The 16,088-nt window shown below is 40.1% G+C and overlaps 1 protein-coding gene across 27 annotated transcripts in view; it reads right to left on the bottom strand.

Moving 5' to 3' along the window:
- Positions 1–16,088, bottom strand: part of LOC115150480 (gastrula zinc finger protein XlCGF58.1) — a 39,257-nt gene that overhangs the window by 9,967 nt on the left and 13,202 nt on the right. For 9 of the 27 annotated variants that reach the window (XM_029693804.1, XM_029693811.1, XM_029693809.1 and 6 more), the window contains 15 exons: positions 14,059–14,142; positions 11,934–12,017; positions 11,286–11,369; positions 10,668–10,751; positions 10,254–10,337; positions 9,605–9,688; positions 6,792–6,875; positions 6,317–6,400; positions 5,467–5,550; positions 4,437–4,520; positions 3,780–3,863; positions 3,530–3,613; positions 3,164–3,247; positions 2,298–2,381; positions 508–591 (listed from right to left, as the gene is read on the bottom strand). In XM_029693804.1, the coding sequence (XP_029549664.1) occupies positions 508–591; positions 2,298–2,381; positions 3,164–3,247; positions 3,530–3,613; positions 3,780–3,863; positions 4,437–4,520; positions 5,467–5,550; positions 6,317–6,400; positions 6,792–6,875; positions 9,605–9,688; positions 10,254–10,337; positions 10,668–10,751; positions 11,286–11,369; positions 11,934–12,017; positions 14,059–14,142 (1,260 nt within the window). The remainder of the gene's footprint in view (positions 1–507; positions 592–2,297; positions 2,382–3,163; positions 3,248–3,529; positions 3,614–3,779; positions 3,864–4,436; positions 4,521–5,466; positions 5,551–6,316; positions 6,401–6,791; positions 6,876–9,604; positions 9,689–10,253; positions 10,338–10,667; positions 10,752–11,285; positions 11,370–11,933; positions 12,018–14,058; positions 14,143–16,088) is intronic. The other 18 variants (XM_029693813.1, XM_029693819.1, XM_029693817.1 and 15 more) reach the window with 18 other exon arrangements.

Below are 16,088 nucleotides of genomic sequence, written 5' to 3'. Positions count from 1 at the left end.
GACAGTGAATGGCAGTTACAGTTTTGACTTAAATCTACTTGAAAAATCTATGGCAAGACCTGAAAATGTTTGTCTATAAATTAACAACCAATTTGACAGAGTTAGAATATTTTTTTAAGAAATGGACAAATTTGCACAATCCAGGTGTGTAAAACTTACCCAGAAAGACTCAGCTGTAATCGCTGCCAAAGGTGCTTCTTGAAAGTATTGACTCAGGGTTGTGAATACTTACATAAATTAGGTTTCAGTATTTTATTTTGAATAAATCTGCAAACATCTAAAAACATGTTTTAACTTTGTCATTATGGGGTATATTGTGTGTAGATGGGCAAGAAAATCTATAAATCCATTTTGAATTTAGGCTGTTACACAAAATGTGGAATAATTCAAGGTGTATGAATACATTCCTTTGAGCATGACTAGCATATACATTCTGCCAACCCTGTATACTGGGGTTCAGGTGTAGCCTGATCTTGGGTAAGGTGGGTACGGTGAGCGGACCCCTACCCAAATGAGTGAGGCTGTGTCTTGCCAGGAGGTAACGCTGGTAAAACCGCTTGTCACACATGGTGCAACCGTACGGCTTCACCCCTACACACACACACACACACACACAAGAATATCAATACATTACTGTAATGCCTCACACTCCATATTGAAATCTTCCAATATTAGGTTTACCATAAACATCAGGCACAATAATAGCTGGACTGACAATATGCACTAAGTGCTGTTATTGTCAACATTCTGCCTTCATGCAACAGGGCCGGTGTTGCCAACTTATTGGGAGGAAAAAAGCTATTGTCTACACATTTTGTCACTAGAAGTTGTTAGACTACACAAATTTTCAAGGCATGTGATCATCACAGTTTTCAGAAATTTGCAACAGGCTGAGGCAAACGCTCTTGAGAATGCTTTAAATAATTGCTGAATTTGTCCCGACTCCTAGTCACTTGAGGTCCAAAATGTTGCTAGATTTAGTGACTAGTGCAAAGTGGCCAAGTTGGCAATACTGAGCAGGATTGGGTGTTTTCAGATTGTAGACACCTTTAACCATTTCTGCAGTTTCCAATAACATCCAATCACATCCAATCCAATAACAATTATCATATCTGTCTGGCTTGAAAATACAAAAATGTTTGGAAGACATCTCCACAACTAAGTTTTTAATCTTATTGAGTTACGGAGTGGTCAATGTACTTGTTATTTTGCCAATTTCTTGGGGAGACATTTTGCACACATCCCATGAGCTGATGTCATCTGGTGGTAATATTAGCCTAACATTAGCTTCATTCTCAAGGGTAATTACATAAACATAACTTACAAAATAATATATATTCACCAATACATTTCTTTGTGCATGACTAGCGTATAAATCCTGCCAACCCTGTATACTAGGGTGTGTGTGTCCTGATCTTTAAGGGATGGTTCACCCAATTTGCAAAATGACATTGGTTTCCGTACCCTGTAAGCGTTCTATGGACAAGGTACAGCAGCAACCCATGCTTTGGTTTTATTTCCCTGGCACTTGTAGTTACAGTTTTGTTCCATCGTTGCAACTGCCATACAGACGACTCAGGAGAGGCGAAGGTTGAGAGCCATGCGTCCCCTGAAACATGACCCTGCCAAGCCGCACTGCTTCTTGACACTGCTCGCTTAACCCGGAAGCCAGCCGCTTAACCCGGAAACCATGTGTCGGAGGAAACACCGTACAACTGGCGACCCTGTCAGCGTGCATGTGCCTGACCTGTCACAGGAGCCCCTAGAGCACTATGGGACAAGGACATCCCGGCCAGCCAAACCATCCCCTAACCCAGACAACGCTGGGCCAATTGTGCGCCGCTTCATGGGTCTCCCGGTCGCAACACATCCCGGGATCAAACACAGATCTGTAGTAAAGCCTCAACACTGCAGTGCCTTAGACCGATGCGCCACTCGGGAGGCCCGCAAAATGCTACTATTTATAGCACAAATCCCATTCAAGTCATGGTACCGATATTAGCATTTTTCACACATCCAAATCATCCAAAAGTGACAAAAATGTATTGTGAAGCTCAGTCACGTCGATGATTTGAACATGCGTGAAAATGCTAATATCGGTACCATGATTTGAATGTGATTTATGCCACAAATGCTTAAACTTCAGTATTTGGACAGTGCCAGGGAAACTAAACCAAAGCATGTACTGCTGTCATACCCTGTAAGCGGTCTACGGACAAGTTAAGGAAACCAATGTCATTTTGTAATTTGGGTGAACTATCCCTTTAATGACAGAAGTACGGTGAGCAGAACCATACCCATATGTGTGACGCTGTGTCTCGCCAGGTGGTGGCGCTGATAAAACCTCTTGTCACACATGGTGCAACCATACGGCTTCACTCCTATACACAAAGAATGTTTTATTATTTTTCTGTTTCACACTCCATCATTCAAAGATGTGTGAATCTATTGAATAGCATGTATACGAGTTTATACTTAATTGATTGTTTATTAATCACTGTTGTAAACCTATGCAATTATAAGAGGATTAACACTGAAAATGTCATTACACCGCCACTTCGATAACTCGCGGTGGTCGTTGGAGTCGAACAAAGCACACGGTTTTTTTAGTTTTACGTGGGAATTAGGGCTGAGCAATAAAACGTTATCTGTACAGAACTCACTTTTAAAATGGTAGAAAATATAGGGCTTTCCGTTCACTGGGTTCAGAATGTAAACGTGAACTTGTCATCAAGTGTGATTTCTCTCATACCTAAAACACCACTTGACACAGAATACAAGAGAGCTAATAATAAGCACAGCGTGTTATCAACGTGCTGCTTTCACGCAGCAGAATGGACCCGTTTTTGGATGGTAGAATTACTTTAACTACTTTTTGTTAAGGTTACAAGAAAAAAAATGATGATAACACCTGTTCAATTGAAATAGTCTCGGGTTGAAAACAGAAGAGAATTTGGAAGAGATCTGAATCCGCATGCTATTGAGGTGCGAGTTATCGAACAGTCGGTGTAGTTGTTTTTCCCAAAATAGCAAAACACATCACATGAGCTGATGACATCATCTGGTAGTAATAAGCCCTTGTCCTTAGGAGAAATGGAATTATGGACGTTTTGATTATCAAACCTAACATGCAAACATTTCACTAACAGCCTTAATGACATACCCATGTGAGTGACGCTGTGTCTCGCCAGGTGGTGGCGCTGAAAAAACCTCTTGTCACACATGGTGCAAGCGTACGGCTTCACCCCTATACACACACAGAACAATACATTACTTTGGTTCTCAGAATTCACCCACTGAAGTCTTCCAATATTATGTGTATTCAGATAAACTAAATTAATTGTTTAAAAGCCACTGCTGTCCATACAAACTTATGGGAAATATCCAACCTATCCGCAAATAATATAATATATATCTTATCTACACATTTCTTTGAGCACGACTAGCATATAAATCCTGCCAACCCTGTATACTGGGGTTCAGGTGTAGCCTGATCTTAAAGACATGGGTACGGTGAACGGACCCATACCCATATGAGTGATGCTGTGTCTCCGCAGGTGGTGGCGCTGAAAAAACCTCTTGTCACACATGGTGCAAGCGAACGGCTTCACCCCTATACACACAGAACAGCATTATGTTAATGCTGCACTCTCCATCGATTGAAGTGTTCCATATTAAGTTCAGGTATATACCAGATCTTCTGAGCTTTGAGAATATGTATACTAAGGTTCAGGTGTAGCCTGATCTTAATGATGTGGGTACGGTGAGCGGACCCATACCCATATGAGTGATGCTGTGTCTCCGCAGGCGGTGGCGCTCAAAAAACCTCTTGTCACACATGGTGCAAGCATACGGCTTCACCCCTACACACACACACACACACACACACACACACACACACACACACACACAACAGCAGATTATTTTGTGTCTCACTGTCCATCGATTGAAGTCTTCCAATATTAAGTTCAGGCATATACATTTATACTACATTGATTTCGTATAAAAATCACTGATGTCAATAACCTTCAGGGTATTCACCCTGAGGAATCTAAATACTCCACCACCTCAATAGCGCACGGTTTTGTTTTTTTTTATTATCAAAAAGGTGTTGACAAGGTGCAAGAATTAAGGGTGGCCAATAAAATGTAGAAAGTAAGAAATTGATGACAAGTTTGTGATATTTTAACATTAACTTCACACCAAATACAGTACGATAACAATATGTACCTAGCTGTGTTATTGTTATCAACATGCTAATTTCAAGCAGAAGGATTGTGTTTTTAAAGGTGTTTCTTTGAGATGCAAGAAAACCAATTATGGTAACACTTGCTCAATATTATTGAGTTAAAGTGTTTAAACCTCGCCAACCCTGTATACTGGGGTTCAGGTGTACCCTGATCTTAAAGACATGGGTACGGTGAAGGGACCCATACCCATATGAGTGATGCTGTGTCTCTGCAGGTGGTGGCGCTGAAAAAACCTCTTGTCACACATGGTGCAAGCGAACGGCTTCACCGCTGTACACACAGAAAATACAAAATGTTTTTATGTCTCACTCTCCATTGACTGAGGTCTTCCAAAATTAAGCTTAGGCATATACATTTATACTAAATAGATTTTGATAAACCACTGATGTCAATGGTGGTGTGTTTGACTGGTCCTCAGAATTTCCTATTTCCCAGTTGGTGAAGTCGTCGTTATGACATGAGTGCGTTCAAGTGCTATTGAAGTCGGCGCTTCAACCAATGAGGTTTAAGCTTGTTGGCGAAGAACCAATGTTGCTAGCTTGCTTACATTGACAATGTGTCAAACTAGCTACATTGTAAATGGCTTTGTTTTACCATATTTTGGTCTAAAACAAAACATTTAGGGCCCACGTTTCCCAACTAACAATTTGGAGTGTCATTCAAGTGGTTATTTCAGAGTCCGGACCTCATATTTTCGGATTTCCAACAGCACTCGAACGCACCATAACTTCTAGGGTATTCACCCCGAAGAATACGATTTCACTACCACCTCAATAGCTTGCATTTTTGGGGTCTATCAAAAAGGTGCGCAAATTAAGGATGGCCAATTAAACAATTCGATTAAGATGAGACAATTTTACAAGGCGTCCATGCACGGAGCTGAGAATGAAAGAAATTGCACTTGGATGATGTGAAGTTCATGATCTAATACCATAAACTACACCACATTCAGTACCATCAACAATTTATCAATAGTGCAACATTCTTATCAACATGCTGCTTTCAAACAGCAGAATGTAAGGTTCAGTTGGTAGCCCCCCTTCACATCCCTAGAACCATGATTTATCCAACAATCTAAAATGTCATTTCATCATAAACAAATTCTTGGCCATCCTTGATTCACGCAGTAGCTAGCACATAGGCTAAACCCTTCCAACCCTGTATACTGGGGTTCAGGTGTGGATTAATGACATGGGTACAGTGAAGGGACCCATACCCATATGAGTGACGCTGTGTCTCCGCAGGTGGTCTCGCTGGAAAAACCTCTTGTCACACATGGTGCAAGCGTACGGCTTCACCCCTATACACACAGAACATTATTATTTTATGCCGCACTCTTTATAAATTGAAGTGTTCCAATATTAAGTTCAGGCATATACATTATCATAAATTGATAGCTTATAAAACCCTGATGTTGATCGATGCGATGACTTCCTTGCTATTCATGCTGAAGAATCTGATTACACTACCAACTCAAAAGCTTGCGGTTTTGGGGGTTAATCAAAAAGGTGTCGGTATGGTGAGCAAATGTAGGATTGGCCAATGAAACATAATTCGCTTATGATGAACCACAATTTACAAGGCGTCCATCCACAGACTTCAGATTGAAGGAAACTGCACTTAATGATACAACATAGTAGATGAACTGATGAGATTATCTGCTGGTAGTTCAAGGCTTTCTTAAAGTGCTCAATTTACAAAGTTGCGAAAAGAACGTGGTTTTAGTGGCAGTTTATGACCTAGTGCTACTGGGAACTTCGCAAGTACAACATAGCAATGATGCAATATTACAGTTTATCTAAGGAGTTAACTTGTAAAGGACTGCAAATCACAATCATTATGTATAGAAATGCCAGCCTTTAGTCATCACTACTCCAGCATGTCTGGAAAATGTAATATATTGTACTTTTTATTTAACCTTTAACTAATTTATCATAAATAACTGATCAAATCAACTGCTATTTTTGCAAAGTCTTACATCTTTATTGAACGTGTGCCTGTGACATTTTTACGAACATCCTTTACTAGCTTGTATATGTGTGATAGGTACGGTGAGCGGACTGTACCCGTATGTTTGAGGCTGTGTCTTGTCAGGTGGTAGCGCTGAACAAACCTCATGTTACACAGGGTGCAAGCGTAAGGTTTCACACCTAAACCCACAGAGCATCAATACATCATTTCAGAGCCTCGAATTTTAGGTTTAGGTATGAATATACTTGGATGTTAAATTGATTGGTAGTTAACCACTATACTTGCCATAATGTACTCGCGATTAACAAATCTTTAAAAAATGTTTCCCCCAATGAAGTGAGATATTTTTAAATGTGTTTTTCAAAGCTTTTGTCCACAACACATCCCATGAGCTGATGATGTCACCTGGTGGCAAAACTAACCCTTCTCATCCTTAAGGGAAATTTTACTATGGACTTTGATTGATATCAAACCTGCAAATAAAATTGTGCTTATCTTTTTTTGTAGATAAAACCTGCCAACCCTGTATACTAGGGTTCAATTACAGGGATACAGTGAGCAGGTGCATACCCATATGAGTGAGGCTGTGTCTTGCCAGGTGGTAGCGCTGGAAGAACCTCTTGTCACACATGGTGCAACCAAATGGCTTCACCCCTATACACACAGAGCACCAACTTCAGTATAAAAAAGGTAAACTGCCAAAAATGATCGATCTTAACTTTACTATAGCTCAATAAGCTTAGCAAAGTTTTGGTCTTGTTCACCAGACAATTTACTTTGACAGAAAATCTTGTTTCAGTGGTTGGTCAAAAAGGTGCAATCTACTAATCCAAATTGGGACACGATTTCAGTGCCCAATGAGTAGGCCATATTGGGCCATTTCTATTTTCAAAGGGTAATGCTAAGAAAGGTAGTGCCTTAATACACTGCAATAATACACCACAAAACAACTGTTGTAGCCTAAACGTGGCTACTCGCTGCCAATGGTTTAGCTAATAACAATTGCAATTTCCGAGTCAGGTTAGAATTTTGGGGAAAATACTGGCTTCACGTCATGCTGATCATATGAACATTAGATGTGAAAATTTTAGGCAGTTGGTACATATTTAAACATCACACACATTCACACAACCATGTGATTTTTGCCATGCTATTGTGACATCTCAAACTCCTGAAGCCGTCCGATTCTCATGCTACAATCCTGAAATCCTTAAAAGGTAGGGCTGGGCGATATGGCCAAAATATCATATATTTTTCACATGACGGCATTTTAAGTTTTGAATAATAACAATTGTAAATGTTTTATGAGTACCTAAACTGAACAAAAATATAAAATGCAACATGTAAAGTGTTGGTCCCATGTTTCATAAGCTAAAATAAAATATCCTAGAAATGTTCCATATGTACAAAAAGCTTATTTCTCCCAAATTTTGTGCACAAATTTGTTTACATCCCTGTTACTGAGAATTTCTCCTTTGCCAAGATAATCCATCCACCTGACAGGTGTGGCATATCAAGAAGCTGATTAAACAGCATAATCATAAACCAGGTGCACCTTGTGCTGGGGACAATAAAAGGCCATTCTAAAATGTGTAGATGTCACAACACAATGCCACAGACGTGTCAAGATGAGGGAGCGTGAAATTGGCATACTGACTGCAGGAATGTCCACCAGAAAATGTAATGTTCATTTCTCTACCATAAGCCGCCACTAACGTCGTATTAGAGAATTTGGTAGTACATCCAATGGCCTCACAACCGCAGACCACGAGTAACCATGCCAGCCCAGGACCTACACCTGGCTTCTTTACCTGCGGGATCTTCTGAGACCAGCCACCCAGACAGCTGTTGTCTGTAATAAAGCCCTTTTGTAGGGAAGAACTGGGCATGGCTCCCCAGCAGGTGGGCCTATGCCTTCCCATGCACACCTATGGCTTTGCCCCTCCCCAGTGATGTGAAATCCATAGATTAGGGCCTAATGAATTCATTTCAATTGACTGATTTCCTTATACGAACTCTAAGTCAGTAAAATTGTTGTATGATGCGTTTATATTTTTGTTCAGTATAGTTCATGACCCTAGGGTGAAAACGCATACGTGATTTCAATGGGCTTTTCGCTATTCTTATTGTTTTGTACTGTTGAATCCAATAAAAATCATTTAATTTCTGCATTTTTGTTATAATTTCCACTGTGCCATGCAGGGCTACATGATATGGGCAAAAAAAACAAAGCCTAGTTAATTGGTGAACTGTTGGAATCATGGAAATAGAATGAATGTTCTAATTATATAGTTAGAATATAGTGGGAAGCACCTTGAATACATTGTTGATTAACATGACAAAGAATGAATAAACCAGCGAGGAATTATTGACAGGGTAGGAACCAGCCAGCTAACTAGCTATATTAGTATTAGCGGCTAACAAGATTTATTTTAGTCACAACTTGCTATGAAAAGACAAACTAGCAGACAGTTTGTTTATCTTACTGTCAGTAAACTACTAAGTGAAATTAGAGAATCCTTGTGGAAAGCAGCATGTCACCAACATCTTGTTTCATCTATTTAACCATGTAGACTGCAGTGCTAAGTGAACGGCAAGAAAGTGCTTGTGACTCAGTGGTCTCTCTCGAGTGACAGGGGGCAGGGCTTAGTGTGGAAAGCGTAATGCAGCAGGAGGGAGAAAGACGACTAAAGTAGCAAAACGGTGTAAACACGCGCTAGGAGTTGCGTATTACATTTAACAAACCAAACTTCGAAAAAGAGTTATATTAGGTAAAGTAAAAACCCAAACAGGGCCGTGCATCAATACCGGTATATAGTAAAATACGGTATACCGCCCAGCCCTACATCAAAGATGGCTCCATAGGACATTTTTGGAAAGACTGATATAGCCAGTCTAAAGTTTTGGCTCTTAGCCAGACCCTAGCTCAACTCCAACATGGGGGTTTAAAGATTTTATATCAGACCTGGGGCTTGATTAAATGGGTTCATTTCACTAACAAGTTTAATTTCTAAACATGATATGATGCTGATTAACTAATGCTGTGCAATGATTTGAGGGTTGGAGAAGAATCCATCATAGTCCTCTAAACTGGCTACCTTGGAAATCTTTTGCCTACGTAGAACAATATTTAACATCTTTCTCTCAGAAAACCTGTTCTGAAAGGAAACATGGCTAAGCATAAATGCAGTCTAATTTCTAAATAAAATGCCTTTAACAATACAAATTCGAGTTTGATGCAGCAATATGTATCAATTAAATTCCATTATACCCCAACATCACATGGGGGGAGGACTCATTTAACCACAATGCAGTGGGGCTCATGCATGGCATCTGAGGCCAGATTGAAGCGAGAGGGAGGGATTCAAAGTGAGGTCACATACCGGTATGAGTGAGGCTGTGTCTCTCCAGTTGATAACGCTGAATAAACCTCATGTCACACATGGAACAAGCATACGGCTTCACTCCTAAACACACAGAGCATACAAATATTAGCCATCTTTCTGTTGCAGTTTTATTCTATACATTTGCATGCTCGATTTCCTGCTTTACATCTTAAATAGTATAAACAAATCACTTACAATGAAAAACCATACTTCGAAGAGTGTCCTTACCCTTAAGAGTACTAGCAATTACATTCCTCATATCATACAATGATTTTCTCTAAAGTTAAAAAACAATGTCATCTGGTGATAATCTCTCCCCTTGTTAGTCAATTATGAGGAACTTGGTTAGAGATCACTGACCAAAAATGTAAAAAATGAAACACATTCTTAATACATAATGACATCACTCTAATATTTGATAACATGGGGATTTTTCTTTTTAGTGGACAGTAGTTTCCAACAAAGCCTCTTTATTCCATTCACTGAGATTGAGAAGAGGAAGGGTTTACCAACACAAGGACATTCAACAATGAATTTTCTGTCTAACTTAGCAGTCTAACCATACAAATATTCATAAATGAATCATTTTTCAGCAGCTCCGGTAAAAAAGTACTGAGAGTAAGATGGTAAATGAGCAGACTCATACCCGTATGAGTGAGGCCGTGTCTCGCCAGGTGGTAACGCTGGAAGAACCTCATGTCACACATGGAACAAGCGTACGGCTTCACCCCTATACACACACAGAGCACCAGTCAATACACCCCTATACACACACAGAGCACCAAACTTTAGAATAAATCTAAATCAAGAGTGTACCTGCACCAGTCATGTGAATATAGAAAGGCTTGTTTTAAGAACATCATGCATGTGTTACCTAGGTTTGTATTGTGCCAGACACCAATATATGTATAAAAAAAGTTGGAACTCAGTAGCCTAGTAAAGACAGAGGTTTTAAAGTAGTGGCAGCGGCGCAACTTGTCCAAAGAACTTCTATAAACCACTTCTTGGTCTCCATCTGAAGCCAACATATGTGAGATGGGTACGGTGAGAGGACCCATACCCGTATGTTTGAGGCTGTGTCTCGCCAGGTGGTAACGCTGGAAAAACCTCATGTCACACATGGAACAAGCGTACGGCTTCACCCCTATACACACAGAGCACCAGTCAATACACCCCTATACACACACAGAGCACCAACTTCAGAAAAGTCTGCATCTTGCCCTTTGATAAGCTAGAGTCCTTTACACACACAAAGAAAGCCAGACATGCCAGAACATTGGCAGCAATTAAACATCACAGCCATGCAAACTTGCACTGACAAAAGTGTTCAACACAGTTGATATACATTCAAAATATTTAAATGGCTATAAAGAAATCTAAAACAAATCACGAGCATACCTCAGTCATTTCAGTATAGAAATATAGCTAATTAATGCACTCTCACTAAAGGGTTGGTTGGGCAATTTACAACGATATTGCCAAGATACTAATCCAGTGAATCCAGAGATATTAACTGAAAGCCACAAATTGTTTCTTAAACTTTAGTTTGTTGAGGCTACACGCCAGTCTACGCAAGAACATAAGGAACCTGTGAATTGGTGCTTAAGCGCAGCATCATTGTTTCCAGCCCATTGTATAAAAAAAAATGTTGTAAAGGGCATGGTGTGCAGACTCATACCCGTATGAGTGAGGCTGTGTCTCGCCAGATGGTAACGCTGGAAGAACCTCATGTCACACATGTTGCAAGCGTATGGCTTCACCCCTATACACAAAGAACATCAATATCTTAGCTAGCCGCCGCCGTCTTGGTTTTAAAAAAAATCCACTTGTCACTGATGTCAAGCCTTGTAAGAGAATATACTTTTCTAGCATGATAATAGTATGATAATGGCTTTCAGCTACAGAACTCTATCTGAAGACACTAAATAATAGAATTTGACAAATACATGGAAGATTGATTTAAAAATCATGAAGTATAGTACAAAGCACCTGAGATTACCAAGATTAAAAAAAGTATACCCAAACTTGAGTTTATGGTCATGTAAAGTACCAGTCAAAGGTTTGGACCCACCTACTCATTCCAGGGTTATTCTTTATTTCAACATTGTACAATAATAGTGAAGACATAAAAACTGTGAAATAACACACATGGAATCATGCAGTAACCAAAAAAGATTATTCTACAATGTAGAAAATTCAAGGAAAAACCTTGAATGAGTAGGTGTCCAAACTTTTGACTGGTACTGTATGTTAACTCACTTCATTGGGGAAACCTGGTTAGCACTACACTGTTACTCTATGAGGGCTATGGTGATGGGGTGCCTACCCGTATGAGTGAGGCTGTGTCTCGCCAGGTGGTAACGCTGAAAGAATCTCATGTCACACATGTTGCATGCATACGGCTTCACCCCTACACACACACGCAGAGTAACAATATATTAGCTAGTGCTCTTATTATATAAAGTGGAACACATACCAATTCCCAAATCACGAGCATACATTTCATTAAAATGTAAGGACTGATTAGGTATATTGCTAGATGTGTAATGTTTGTTGCTATAGTGAGCAATTACTTCCCGATTAAGTCTTAACCTTTGGAGACAAAAAAAATCAGGCATGCATTTAAGGTAAAAACAAAATGTTATTATGCGCAATCAAGTTCAATTAACAAAAGCCAAAAGGTCAATTTGGGTTCAACAGCAACAAACGTCAGAATTCTACCACAAAAACGTTAGCTATAAATTAGGAAGTTAACGCTCACATCAAAATAAGTTATATGGCTAAGAACTTGTTTTTATCTACAAAACTTAGAAAATAATCATCAGCCACAATCTGTACCAACTTCAATCCATTATCAATTACATTTGAGCTATCTAGCCAATGAACAACTACCAGTAAATCATGTACAAGGCTTAGACATCGAGAGAGAGTGAGAGACCATTCCCTCTGTGGGCAAGAGACAGACTTTTTCCACATAAGTCTAATTTTTTAAGTGTCATTTTAAGTGTCAGAATGGTCAAATACATAACTATATAGTATGTCTGCATTTCTACCCACACTACATGGCCAAAAGTATGTGGAAACCTGCTTGTCGAACATCTCATTCCAAAATCATGGGCATTAATGTATAGAGTCGCTGCTATAACAGCCACCACTCTTCTGGGAAGGATTTCCACTAGATGTTGGAACATTGGAAGCAAGTCCCCGCAGCATTCAGCCACAATAGTATTAGTGAGGTCGGGCACAGATGTTGGGCGATTAAGCCTGGCTCGCAGTCTGCGTTCCAATTCATCCCAAAGGTATTCGATGGGGTTGAGGTCAGGGCTCTGTGCAGGCCAGTCAAGTTCTTCCACAACAATCTCAAACCATTTCTGTATGGACCTCACTTTTTGCATGGTGGCATTGTCATGCTGAAACAGGAAACAACCTTCCCCAAACTGTTGCCACAAAGTTGGAAGCACAGAATCGTCTAGAATGTCATTGTATGCAGCAGCATTAAGATTTCCTTTCACTGGAACTAAGGGGCCTAGTCCGAACCATGAAAAACAGCCCCGGACCATTATTCCTCCTCCACCAAACTTTACAGTTGGCACTATGCAGTCGGGCAGGTAGCCTTTTCCTGGCATCAGCCAAACCCAGATTCGTCTGTCAGACAGTGAAGAGTGATTCATCACTCCAGAGAAGGCGTTTCAACTGCTCCAGAGTCCAATGGCGGCGACACTTCAGCCGACACTTGGCATTGTGCATGGTGATCTTTGGCTTGTGTGCAGCTGCTCGGTGATGGAAACTAATTTCATGAAGCTCCCGACTAACAGTTCTTGTGCTGACGTTGCTTCCAGAGGCAGTTTAACTCGATAGTGAGTGTTGCAACTAAGGACAGACGATTGTTGCGCGCTATGCGCTTCAGCACTCTTCGGTTTTGTTCTGTGAGCTTGTATGGCCTACCAATTCGCGGCTGAGCCATTGTAGCGCCTACGTGTTTCCACTTCACAAAAAAAGCACTTACAGTGGACCGGGACAGCTCTAGAAGGGCAGGAATTTGACACATTTCCTTATTGGACAGGTGGCATCCTATAACAATTCCACGTTGAACGTCACCGAGCTCTTCAGTAATGATCACTCTACTGTCAATGTTCGTCTATGGAGAATGCATGGCTGTGTGCTGGATTTGATACACTTGTCAGTAACGAGTGTGGCTGAAATAGTATAATCCTCTAATTTGAATGGGTGGACACATACTTTTGGCCATGTAGTGTATATGAATGCCACAATTTTTGTCCTAGCATAAAGATTTGTCTCGTCGTGAGCTCCCGAGGCTGGCAGACTCATGTAAGAAATTCATATTTATTTTACACTCAATACATTTCTACTGAGAGGCTGCTCTATGACAAAACAGGAGTAAAATGGGTCGCTTGTTTTATGTGAGATGGGTACGGAAAGAGGACTCATACCCGTATGAGTGAGGCTGTGTCTCTCCAGGTGGTAACGCTGGAAAAACCTCATGTCACACATGGAACAAGCGTACGGCTTCACCCCTATACACACACAGAGCATACAAATATTAGCTATTCAATCTGCACAGAATGAAAAAAAGGTTTTATACCAATTGCAAATTTGTGTCAATTCAAATTAGAGTAAGATTGGTTAGATTTACAAGGATAAACATATGGCCAAATGAACACACACAATACTTGACACTAACCAGGTTTCCATCCTACCTTTTTATTCGCGTAAAGTCAGATAAATATCGTAACAGGCCTAATGGAAACATGCTTTTATATGCAAATATTGATATAACCATCATATTGAAGGAAACGTGGAGTGACGCGATGACATGTGCGGCCTTTCCATTTGGATTTGTTGAGAAAGCATGCAGTTATTAGGCTACAGATTAAATAAATTATGATTACTGCATTGTTGGGATTAGAGTTTACAAGAAAGGCATTTCACTGTATTTGTGCATGTGACATTAAAACTTGATGAAATAAGTTGATGAACTTCACAGGGTGGTGAAAATGCAAGGTGATGAAGTTGATGCTCCTTTCCAATAAATAGAGGGTCTTATTCTGGTGACATGACGATCGATTCTTGGCTGTTTATTTTTATTTGTCAATATCACTTTTTTGTCCATAATCATCATGAAGGCCAGGTATTCCCAAACTGGGGTATGCACAATACCATTGGGGGTACTCCAAATAAAAATGTGATTCACATTTAAAAAAATAAAATAAATAAATAATTCAAAATGTAGTGTAGTGTCACCCATCTCTCATTATGGGGTTGTGTGTTGATTGGTGAGATTGTTTTTTTTAAATTTAATTCATTTTTAATTCAGGACCATCAAAGAGGCGCAAATATGATGAGAACTACATTGATTTGGGTTTCACTTATAATTGGAGTAGTGCCTTTCCTCAGCCACAGTGTCTTATATGTGCAAAGGTTCTCTCTCAACTCAGTGAAACCTTCACTCTTGCGCAGACATTTAGAAACAAAACATGGCAATTTGAAAAAAAATAAGCCACGGGAATTTGAGCGAGAATAAAGATGACTTTCATGTAGTAAGACATGTATAAAAGCAACAGATTCCATAAGAAGGGGCTAGAAGTGTCTTATAATGGTGAGCTACCGAGTGGCTAGGACAGGCAAGCACCATACTATTGTGGAAGACTTAATTCTTCCTGCTACCGCAGATATGGCTGGGGGAATGCTGGGGGAAAAGGCCCCAAAAAACTATACAGACAATGTCTTCATCAAACAACACTGTTTCACAACGCATCAGTGACATGGCAGGAGATGTTTGGAAACAATTACTGCTTTGCATACAAGCCAGTGAATTCTATGCGTTACAGCTGGATGAGTCAACAGACGTTGGAAACCAGGACAACAGGAGAGGATATTTTTAAAGTACTGGACAGCTTTGTGACATCAAATGGACTTTGGTGGTCAAGATGTGTTGGTATCTGTACTGATGGTGCAAAAGCCATGACAGAGAGCCATTTTTTATTTTATCTTTATTTAACTAGGTAAGTCATTTAAGAACAAATTCTTATTTTCAATGACAGCCTAGGAACAGTGGGTTAACTGCCTTGTTCAGGGGCAGAACAACAGATTTTAACCTTGTCAGCTCGGGGATTCGATTTTGCAAAATTTTGGTTACTAGTCCAACGCTCTAACCACTTGGCTACCTGCTGCACATACATAGTGTGGTAACACGCGTGCAAGCAGTTTCTCCCGACGCCACTTGGGTACACTGCAGCATCCACCGAGAGGGTCTTGCTGACAAGGGAAAGCCTGACAGCTTGAAAAACGTTTTGGACACTACAGTGAAAATGGTTAACTTTATTAAAGCAAGGCCACTGAACTCTCATGTATTTTCTGCATTATGCAATATGGGCAGCAACCATGTAACACTTTTACAACATACAGCAGTGCGCTGGTTATCAAGGAGCAAAGTATTGACACATTTTTTTTATTGAGAGAC

This window comes from Salmo trutta, chromosome 16 (genome assembly GCF_901001165.1).
Source record: "Salmo trutta chromosome 16, fSalTru1.1, whole genome shotgun sequence".
In the NCBI taxonomy this organism is placed as follows: domain Eukaryota; kingdom Metazoa; phylum Chordata; class Actinopteri; order Salmoniformes; family Salmonidae; genus Salmo; species Salmo trutta.
The sequence above is the reverse complement of the archived record's forward strand: the minus strand, read 5'-3'. Positions and strand labels throughout refer to the sequence as shown.